The 11,763-nt window shown below is 40.3% G+C and overlaps 1 protein-coding gene across 6 annotated transcripts in view; it reads left to right on the top strand.

Annotated features, from left to right (window-relative positions):
• CRTC2 (CREB regulated transcription coactivator 2) overlaps positions 1 to 11,763 on the top strand; it is a 377,120-nt gene that overhangs the window by 66,416 nt on the left and 298,941 nt on the right. For 3 of the 6 annotated variants that reach the window (XM_053704097.1, XM_053704106.1, XM_053704133.1), the window contains exons 2-5: positions 9,249 to 9,350; positions 10,422 to 10,538; positions 10,689 to 10,750; positions 11,451 to 11,519. In XM_053704097.1, the coding sequence (XP_053560072.1) occupies positions 9,249 to 9,350; positions 10,422 to 10,538; positions 10,689 to 10,750; positions 11,451 to 11,519 (350 nt within the window). The remainder of the gene's footprint in view (positions 1 to 9,248; positions 9,351 to 10,421; positions 10,539 to 10,688; positions 10,751 to 11,450; positions 11,520 to 11,763) is intronic. The other 3 variants (XM_053704115.1, XM_053704142.1, XM_053704124.1) reach the window with 2 other exon arrangements.

Here is an 11,763-nt window from a genome sequence, read left to right on the forward strand (position 1 = left end):
AAGTCGGCATTCGTCACCCCATTCGGCTTATATCAGTTTAGGGTAATGCCGTTTGGGATGAAGAATGCCCCAGCTACATTCCAGCGCTTGGTGGATAGGCTCCTGGATGGCTTCCAGAGTTTTGCTTGCGCCTACCTGGACGACATAGCGATCCACAGTGAGTCCTGGGAGGACCACTTAGCTCATGTAGGAATGGTTCTGGATCAGATCCGGGCTGCTGGCCTGACTCTGAAGCCAGAAAAATGCCACTTTGGGATGGCCGAGGTACAGTACCTGGGTCACCGGGTGGGGTGTGGAAAGCAGCGACCAGAGCCGGCCAAGATAGAAGCTGTCGCCAATTGGCCCACCCCCATCACTAAGACTCAGGTCCTAGCCTTCCTGGGCACGGCAGGGTACTATAGACGGTTCGTACCAGACTACAGCACACTTGCCAAACCCCTGACTGACTTGACCAAGAAGAACTTACCTCGACAGGTCCTGTGGTCTCCCCACTGTGAAATGGCTTTCCAGGCTCTCAAAAATGCTCTAATTAACGCTCCTGTCTTGGCGGCCCCAGCCCTTAACAAACGTTTTATCGTCCATACAGATGCTTCCATGTTCGGGCTGGGAGCCGTCCTCAGCCAAGTAGGCGAAGATGGAGGGGAGCATCCAGTTGCCTACATCAGCCGGAAGCTCCTGCCCCGCGAAGTCAGCTATGCAGCGGTCGAAAAGGAGTGTTTGGCTTTGGTGTGGGCATTAAAGAAATTGACTCCCTATTTATATGGTCAGGAGTTCACCCTGGTCACCGACCATAACCCGTTGGTGTGGCTGAACCGGGTCTCTGGAGATAACGGCAGGCTATTACGTTGGAGCTTATCGTTGCAACCCTTCAATTTCACCATTACTTACAGACCTGGGAAACAGAATGGCAACGCCGACGGGTTGTCCAGACAAACCGACCTCAGCCCCGCATAACCAGCGGTCTGGACAGCCTTAGTCTGCCCCGAAAAGGGGTCAGACTGTGTCTGCCAGAGTGTTCCACAGAAAGGGAGCACTGTTACAGAAGCATTAGTTATTTTGTTGTGAAGAGCTTATTTCCCAGCAGCAATGCCTGAACCAGCCAAGCCAGCGCCTAAGAAGGGCTCCAAGAAAACCGTAACAAGTATCATTTCATAAAGAGTTAACTTTTTTTTCAGCTTTTAGAAACTATTGTCTAATCACCTCTGGAGCCAGACTGCTAATTGATAAGATGAACTTGTAAACTTGTTATCTTAAGTACTGTAATCCTATTGTGGCCTGTCAAAGGACAGTGCTCTCTATCTAAATGTGTGATGGGGGATTTTGTGCTTCCCCCCCTCTCCCCCTGGGAGTGCCCTGTGTGCATGTAACCTTAATAAAAAGCAGGCTGGGCATCCCAGTCCTGAGTTCTTGTTTGACCCTCAATCGCAGCGTTGACTCGTTTTTGTGGGCAGAAGGGTATCCTAGCTGTACTGCAGCTAAGGGAGATTATTCTATATTTGCGAGACTCATATAGAATACTATGGAAAGCAGCTTCTCCCCTCTTTAGCAATAGGGATCCAGGCTACTAAGCGGTCCATCTCTCAGCGAGACTAAGGGTAACCGTAACAGCAATTATCCAAATAAAGTATAGTCCTAGAAAACTCATTATATGCAGAACAGTAAGTCAAGTAATAAACTTAAACAGCAGCTAGAGGCTAGCATCAAATTTGAAACATGCTACACAATTTTACCGAAAATAACAGGCAAAATAACCGAAAACCGAAATAGCCAAAAATGCCATTTTCGGCTGACACTTTCTGCGGCCGAAATTTCGGTGCATCCCTAATTAGATTAATTTAGTCCATGATAATTTTGTAGTTTATTTGGGACCTTTAAAGCTTACACTTCAGAAGAAAATATTGGCAAATTTGATGGGCCTTGTTCTTATCTGCTGTTAAATTCGATGTTTATATTTGTGGGGAGTTGTGTCTTAGCTGATGCACTATGTCATTAGCTAATAGACACATGTAAAACATAAAAAGTTTGTTGCTACAGAAATCGAAAATATATTAGGAGGCCGCTATAAAAAGCCTAAGATACCAAAATACGCATTCAAATATTCTAAAACCACATAGGTTAGAAATACAAAAGAAATTTGAGACAATTCAAATATGTATATATTATCCAAAAAATTATAAAACCGGGACGTCTCCCTTAAATCTTTGACACAACAATGTATATTGGAATATAGCATAAAGGCTGCTTATATATTAGCAGCAGTATGTACACAAAAACATTTGATAGTTATCTGTGCAATATAGTGCATGAGACCTACTTGATCTAATTATAGGATAACTTATACCACCTTAACTCTTAACTTTGATAAATTAAGTCTAAACGTATGGCAAGTGTTTGTTAACACACAACGGATCGAGCAAACAGTCTTAGTGTGATATGGGACTCACTCGGATATTATCCGTTTATTGCACATATAAAAGTTCAGTATTCTTCGGAGTACTTTTCTAGAATGTGGCTCTCGTCCAGTGAATCCTTTTAAGGGGTGTGCCTGGTCTCCCGTTACTCCTGTTAAACACAAGCTAGATTACTAATGCTCCTCACAGCGTTATGCCACAGTATGTCCGCTGTCTCCCATGTGACCATGTGTACGAGAAACTGTTCTTGTACAGAAGACTTTGGAAGTCAGGCCATAACCCTAATAGAGAAATTTAATGTAAGAGGATATAAAGGTGAACAGTTCAATAATGCAACAGTAACAAAAGCAAAGAATATTGAAAGCAAAAGTCTCCTTAAATACAAAAATAAATCGGATGTTGAAATATAAACCACTACTGCCCTAAAAGTACCATTCATTACAAACTACAATGCAGATCATGGGATAATAAGGAAGATAATAAATAAACACTGGCATCTGCTCAGAGCAGATCCTATAATAGGTGACAAGTTAACACCAAAACCAACATTTTTATTTAAGAGGGCAATGAACTTGAAATCAAGTGATAGCCCCAAGTGATTTAAAATAAAAGAAAGGAATAAAGAAATTGGTAGACACTGATTTATCAGGAAAAAAGATTTCTGGTTTTTATCTATGCTACACATGTAGAGCATGTGTCAGGGGTTTTTCCTGTTTTGTTTGCCTTGTGCTGCTGGCAACCATTTTACTCACCTCTGTTGCTGACTCTGGTGCATACTGTGTGGTGCTGCTCAATTCCTGTACTTCCTTTTATGGCCAGACTGATGTACATCATCAGTGTGAGACAGGATGCAGTCTCAGAATTGTGATGTCATCACTATTTAAAGGGCCTCTGTTCAGTATGCTTTGCCCTTGCGTTGTCTCAGACCTGTTTGTGAGAGCTCCTGTGTATTACCTGACTGTCTGACGTCCCTCCTGGTTCCTGATCCTTGGCTTGTTCCTGACTCTTTAGAGAAAAAAAAAAAGGGAGGGAGTAGGGGAAGGTAGAGTTATAAGAATGGTACCAGGTTTAGTCTATATTAATTTTTAATAATAGTATTCTAATTACTAGAATTTGAGTTTATATATAACAACAGCGAAACCTGGAGTGGATTATTCAATAGAGCAACTGACAACAACTAGACAAACTAGTTGTAACTGAGAGTACAACAAAGTTTAAAGAGAGAATAATTCCACTAAATATTATCAAACTAACTCTACTTGTATCAGAAAGTGTTCAAAATAATTAAATCGTTCCCAATCATTCATACATTAAAGTTTATTAAAGGGACAGTCAACCCAAAAATTACTGTTACTTATTTAGATTAGTTAATTAACAATCTTTACATCAAACTCTAGCCCAATTTTCTTCTAAATAAACTTTGGCAGAAAATACACTTACTAGATCTCATCTGAATGTTTTGAAATGGCCACCTGACTCCTCCTTCTCTGACGTCTCCCAAAAGCTTGATCTGCAGCACTAGTACAGGGACTTCTCGTCCCTGCGCGCTCCTTTCATTCAGTTCATTGTGAAACACATATGGCACCCCCCCTCACAGTATCTCCCCTCACTTTCAGAACGTTCTGTCTGCAGTCTGCACGAACTGGCCGATTAACACAGCTAGTGCTCTGTGATACTATTTATTTATGAGCTCTCAATGCGACAATTTGTAATTTCAACTCACGTCAAGGGGATTGTTCACCAAACTGCTTCTGTGAGAGCAAACCCCCTAAAGTGTAACTATATGCTTATGCTACACAGGGGTTACATTTCCTGGGGCCGTGTACAATGTGAGTTATATAGCACTTTCCCCTGGAAGCCAAAGTACAGCTGTGCTCACACGCAAACAGAACTACTGCTCAAACACTTTTAAATTTACTTATTGGATTTGTGCAAATTCTAGCATCTGTATATGTATCTGTATGATTTTGCCAGATAGCACACATAGATCATAAAGCTATACATTTAAATCTGTGCTTCCACTTGTTTTGATCATAATAACAACTTGACATAACGTTAGAATAATGCCTCCATGTAAGGGAAAACATTTCTCAGAGTGCACCACAGGACTTCAGACCGTGGCGTTCCCCAGAGCATCAGCGAAGCGGAGATTAGATGTGAGGCGAGAGATGAATTTGATCCGCTGCACTATAAGACACCCATGTCTGCCCGGATTCTATTGCCAACCAGAATGAGCCCCGGCACTTCCCTAGCCCCAGAGCCCTCCACCGCCGTCAAGGATTGTCTCTCTTCCAGGGTTAGGCTAACAATGATCATAGGGGTTAGAGACTGGTTTGTTGTTCTGAAAGCCGTTTATCAGCACAAGGAATATTCTGACAACATTGACGTCTGCACCCCTGAAACAGCAGCAGATAGGCGCTTAAAAAAACATAACGCTCTTGGTGCTATACAACTCACATTGTACACGGCCCCAGGAAATGTAAATCATAGCAAATGTTTTCCCTTTCACTTACATGGAGGCATTATTCTAACGTTATGTTATGTTGTTATGATGTAAGTGAAAGGGAAAACATTTGCTATGATTTACATTTCCTGGGGCCGTGTACAATGTGAGTTGTATAGCACCAAGAGCGTTATGTTTTTTTAAGCGCCTATCTGCTGCTGTTTCAGGGGTGCAGACGTCAATGTTGTCAGAATATTCCTTGTGCTGATAAACGGCTTTCAGAACAACAAACCAGTCTCTAACCCCTATGATCATTGTTAGCCTAACCCTGGAAGAGAGACAATCCTTGACGGCGGTGGAGGGCTCTGGGGCTAGGGAAGTGCCGGGGCTCATTCTGGTCGGCAATAGAATCCGGGCAGACATGGGCGTCTTATAGTGCAGCGGATCAAATTCATCTCTCGCCTCACATCTAATCTCCGCTTCGCTGATGCTCTGGGGAACGCCACGGTCTGAAGTCCTGTGGTGCACTCTGAGAAATGTTTTCCCTTACATGGAGGCATTATTCTAACGTTATGTCAAGTTGTTATTATGATCAAAACAAGTGGAAGCACAGATTTAAATGTATAGCTTTATGATCTGTGTGTGCTATCTGGCAAAATCATACAGATACATATACAGATGCTAGAATTTGCACAAATCCAATAAGTAAATTTAAAAGTGTTTGAGCAGTAGTTCTGTTTGCGTGTGAGCACAGCTGTACTTTGGCTTCCAGGGGAAAGTGCTATATAACTCACATTGTACACGGCCCCAGGAAATGTAACCCCTGTGTAGCATAAGCATATAGTTACACTTTAGGGGGTTTGCTCTCACAGAAGCAGTTTGGTGAACAATCCCCTTGACGTGAGTTGAAATTACAAATTGTCGCATTGAGAGCTCATAAATAAATAGTATCACAGAGCACTAGCTGTGTTAATCGGCCAGTTCGTGCAGACTGCAGACAGAACGTTCTGAAAGTGAGGGGAGATACTGTGAGGGGGGGGTGCCATATGTGTTTCACAATGAACTGAATGAAAGGAGCGCGCAGGGACGAGAAGTTCCTGTACTAGTGCTGCAGATCAAGCTTTTGGGAGACGTCAGAGGAGGAGTCAGGTGGCCATTTCAAAACATTCAGATGAGATCTAGTAAGTGTATTTTCTGCCAAAGTTTATTTAGAAGAAAATTGGGCTAGAGTTTGATGTAAAGATTGTTAATTAACTAATCTAAATAAGTAACAGTAATTTTTGGGTTGACTGTCCCTTTAAGTTAACTAAGGAACTCTCACTCATTCAGTAGCAAAGGCTGTGAATTAAAACCACTTAAACTCTGTGGTTTGCATAATAGCTATTAGATATGTAAGTTCACTATTCAATATCCCCAATCCATTTTTAAATTAGAATTAACTAAGCCCTTACAATCCGAGGGCTGCATTAATATTATTATATGATAGTAAAGGATTGGAGGACATAAATTAAACCACTTCTTAATCTATTTTCCACAAGAGTAAGCACATTAAAAACAAAACAACAGGAGAGACTAAGCTGCCCCTGCCGGACCCCTGACGTGCGTTTCACGAACGCTTCCTCAGAGGAATGATGATTTGCTCTTTAAAGAGAAGTAAAAATGTAACTTAAATGATTTAGATAGAGCAGAGCTTTCCAAACTTTTCATGTTGGTGACACACTTTTTAGACCTACATCATTTCCCGACACAGTAATTCAGTTGTACTAGCAAACAGGAGGTTAAACTAACTTGTTTTAAGAGATACGGACACATACATAAATTATATAATAACGAAATGTATTTACAAGTAACAGTATGTAAGTGCAAGAATGAAAAAAAAGTTTAACACCAATAGCTACTTACTATTTTAATAGGATGAACACAGTTTCTGAATATTTGGTGGAATATTAGATAAAGACACTCGCATTTTTTAAGCTTCCACTTCCTATCCACATATCAAGAGCAGGAGCAGCAATGCACTACTGGGAGCTAGCAGCAAAAAAAAACACACTTTGACTTCCGACTTCAGCTCAGAGTTTAAGCTGCCACCCTCAGAGCTCTGCGAGTCTGACTACTGCCCGCGCTGCAAACGCACTGCTGTACCAGTCACTAACTACACATGCAGTCACAAGCCGATTGAGTAGACTTCATGTGCAGTCAGGAGCCAATGTGGTGCCAAAGCCGCCAATTGGAATAGTTTTAGTTCCCGCTGCGCCAATATGTTAAGATGATCTGTGACCCACTAGGTGTCAACCACGTGATATGCATAGCAGACAGGCAGAAAGTCGGAAACTTAAAAAAAAAGTTAAATTCCCAAAAATTTGTGTTGAAGCAGGGACACACCTACACACTGTCACAACACACAGTTTGGAAAGCACTGAGATAGAGTATACATCTTTAAACTTTCTAATTTACTTTGTTCTTAGTATGCTTTATGTAAAAACACAACTAGGCTCAAGAACAGCAATGCACTACAGGTTCCAAGATGGTGATTGGTGGCTGCACATATGTGATCCGCTAGCTCCCTGTAGCTCATTGCTGCTTCTTCTACAAAGGATTCCAAGCGAATGAAGCACATTAGATAATAGAAGTAAATCTGAAAGTTGTTTAAAATTGATGCTTGAAAGAAAAATTATGGGTTTCATGTCTCTTAAAGGGACAGTCTACACTAAAAATGTTATTGTTTAAAAAGATAAATAATGCCTTTACTACCCATTCCCCAGCTTTGCACAACCAACATAGCTAGATTAAAGGGACATAATACTCATATGCTAAATCACTTGAAACTGATGCAGTATAACTGTAAAAAGCTGACAGGAAAATATCACCTGAGCATCTCTATGTAAAAAAGGAAGATATTTTACCTCACAATCTCCTCAGCTCAGCAGAGTAAGTTCTGTGTAAAAAGTTATACTTCACCTGCTCCCAGCTGCAGGTGAAAATAAAAAAAATGAAGAAATGAACAGCAGCCAATCAGCATCAGCAGTGCTGAGGTCATGAATTCTTACTGTGATCTCATGAGATTTGACTTAACTCTCATGAGATTTCATAGTAAGCTTCCTTTACCTGATTGGTGAAATAATATGAGAGTTCACGAGGCTCATCCCCTAAGATGTCCCAGGACAGACACACTAAAATGCTGCTTAGAATTCCTTTACAATAGGAGGTGGCTACTGAGGAACTTTTTAGGTAAAATATCTTTCTTTTTTACATAGAGATGTTCAAGAGATATTTTCTAGTCAGATTTTTACAGCTATGCTGCATCACTTTCAAGTGTTTAAACATTTGGGTATTATGGCCCTTTAATATACTTTATAACATTTAAACCTCTACATTTCTGCCTGTTTCAAAGGCTCTATAGGCAGCCTCTTAATCACATGCTTTTATATTTGCTTTTCAGAACAGAAGACTGCTAGTTCATGTGGGCCATATAGCTAACATTGTGTTCACGCCCGAGGAGTTATTTAAGATTAAGCACAACACACTACTTAAAGTGAAGTTCCATTTTGATGAATTAGTGCCAGGTTTTTAATAAACCTAAAATCAAAATTGACATTTCACGGTTTTCTTCAAAATCTTACCTTTTAATACTGGCAGCCGCTCCAGCACTTCCTCCGCCTGTCGCAAGCCGTCTTCGTGGGTCCAAAATGACGAATCCGGCTTCCTCCGATCACAATGTTGCATCAGGCCAAGATTCCCCCGGGGTGGAAGCTGTGATTGGAGGAAGCCTGATTAGTCATTTCTGATGTCGGCAGAGGCTTCCGACGGCCGGGGAAATCGCTGGAGCGGCATTCAGGATTAAAAGGTAAGTTTTTGAAGACAACAGTGAAATGTCAATTTTGATGAATTAAAGTGCCCTTGTTTTTAATAGGATTATTAAAAACCGTTCACTAATTCATCAAAATGGACCTTCACTTTAAATGCAAGTAAATAGATAATAAATAAAAAGTCAAGTGATCAGGGGGCTGTCAGAAGATGCTTAGATACAAGGTGATCACAGAGGTAAAAAGTATAATATAACTAACTGTTGGTTATGCAAAACTGGGGAATGGGTAATAAAGGGACTAGCTCTTAAAACAATAAAAAAAATCTATTGTAGACTGTCCCTTTAATTAGCTTGCTAAAAACTGACTTATTAGAATATATTATACTCGGTGCCTTTTGTTCCTCTGCTGACATGTTTTTCAGTAAGTAATAATAATAATAATAAAAAAACATTAACATTGTTGATGCCTTTGTGCTGTTTAGTTTCTTGATTGTTTGTTTAATGAATCTATTTTTTGCCGATGGCTTTGTCTCAATTACCTGTGTTTCTGTATCATGTTGTGACACTGAGCTGACTCTCTTTTTGGCAGTTACAGGTGCAAAAGCTGAGGATGGCTCATATGCGTGGATCTTACTATGGAGGTTCCCTTCCTAATGTTAATCAAATTAGCAGCGGCACAAATGAATTTCAGGTGAAATTTCTGCTTCTGTGTAACAGTCTTCCGTGTTCCTTGCATGAGTGCTCAGCATTTCTAACTGTTCTGTAGTGTGTCTTACTTCTTTACAGTCTTAGCTTGTGTCCTCTTCAGTGTTTTTTTACTGTTCTTTCACGGTTCGTTGTTATATCATTATATAATGTATGGAACAAACAGCAGTCAGACATAAGTGGAACTTTTGCACTTCTACATGCAAATCTTTTAGGTGCTTATTTGAAAGAGCAGCATGTTTTTGTTTCTGTGATTTTCAGCTTCTGATGTTTGGAGAGGATAATTTTGTTATCTTGGTTATTCAGTATGAGAAAATGAAGTAAGAAATAGGAGCAGGGAGGTAGGCATCAGCTGTCTGAATTCAACCTGTTTTTAGTTTTTATCTGTGCTGCTGTTGTGATATAACAAGGAAAACTGCATCTTTCTTAGCTCTGCACATTACACAGTGCACAGCCAACATTAGGAGAGCCATTGATGCCGGTTGGTACCTGGCTGCTGACTAGGGAGTGTAGAGCCAGCAGTGAATACACAGGAACAGTTTTGCTCATTTTTAGGAACTTTAGATACAAATGTTTTAATAAATGTATATTGTAACGTTGAATGGTTTAATAATGTTCCAGTTTATGGCTTATATATAAAAAAAATTATATAAATAAGATTGCAGTCGATGATGTAAGCTTATATAGTATGTCACAGTTTCCTTAGCAAATGGTACTTTTTGATTAAACTTTTTAAAATTAAATTGATGCAGAAAATGTCCTCATTATTTGCTGACTGATCTGATCTGCAGATTTAAAATTCCTTTCTTGGACTGATTTGCCTGTGGAGTGTTATTTTGTGTCTTGTGTACCTATTTTCCTCTTTGACCTGTGACAATGCTCTTTGTGGTTTGCCCATGTGACTAACTCATTCGCATCCATATTTGCTTTTTGGGTACCCTTAAGCAACTTAACTTGCCTGTCTGCTCCAACATCTGAATTGTTCAGTGTTCCCGATATCCACACTTCCTATGAATCCACTCACATCACTGCTAATTTTTCTTTCCCTATTTAACAGGGGCCACTGCACTCCCCTATTGATCACTCCCGCAGTACACGGCACCATGGATTGGTGGAGCGTGTACAACGAGATCCCCGCAGGATGATTTCCCCCCTGCGTCGATACATACGCCAGATATCCTTTTACTAAATTCTGTTAATAAACCTAAAAATGTGTTCATTTATGTTGCTTGTTTTGGTTGTACTTTGAGTGTTGTAAAGATTTTATACTGAATTATTGCGTAACTTGTAGCTTGTTTCCTGTTTAATTCCTTAACATCTGTACTTGGACAGTTCTCCTTATGGTGTCTCATACCTCTCGCCACACCAGGAGTCCAGCTGGAGAAGGTAACATACCAGGAGACCCAAAACCTGATTTACTTGTTTAAATTTCTTTGTACCACCAGATTGTCTTTAGTTGTCTTCTTTCTGGTCTACTGTTTGATGGTAATGACATCTTGAAAGTTTTCCCAATGAACTACATTTACATATGGTCAAAACTTTGTGTTTTAGGCCTTTAATTAATGTATGTGTGTTTACGCCCCTCCAAAGTCTTTGTGCTTATTGTTAAAAGTTCACCCCATTCTAGTTATGGTATTATGAGCTAGCAAAGAGTTTGAATGTAGGTTTGGATATTTATTTTCTTTCTATTCCTTAGCTGTTTTTTTTTTGTTTTTGTTTTTGTTTTTTTGCTCTGACTCCCTACCCTATTCCTGCCATTTTGCTTCTCTTATATCTCATGGTTGGATACAAACTGTCTTTCCGGAGCTGTGTGTTAGAAACCCTGCATGGCTCCTGTTTGTTTTAATCTAATGGTCCAGTAACACTTATAAGAAATCCTTTTATCCAAACATGACTTTTTACCCGTTTCCTTTCTCTTACCATAATTTCTCAGAATACCCAATCCATTACTTCTTTATTATTTCTCTTTGCCTGGCATCAAATACACACAGCTACTGACCACTAGCTTAAGTATCCGGTTGGCTTTTCAGAATATCCAACGAAGTGCAGCCTGCACGTGGTAACAATCATGTTTTTCATTATAAAGGAACTTGCCCTGGGGAAACAATTCCTCGGACACAGGACAGCTGTATAGGCTGCCGGCCTCTCTCAACAGGTGAAATCTCCTCTACTATTTGGGCCCCTCAGTGCTCTTGTCTGATTCTTTTTGCTGGTATATTCTGCTACTTACTGGGAACATCTTTGTCAATAAGATGTTTACCACTTGAACCTTATTGCTTCTCGCAGTGTGAGGCTGTGTTTTAGCATGTGACTGGGTCGAACAAAATGGATTTACATGTCTGTGTGTGCTGCTGTAGGTGTTATGGGGTCGATAATGAGGGTTATTTCTAGGTGATTTT

The sequence above is a fragment of the Bombina bombina genome, chromosome 1 (assembly GCF_027579735.1).
Source record: "Bombina bombina isolate aBomBom1 chromosome 1, aBomBom1.pri, whole genome shotgun sequence".
Lineage (NCBI taxonomy): Eukaryota > Metazoa > Chordata > Amphibia > Anura > Bombinatoridae > Bombina > Bombina bombina.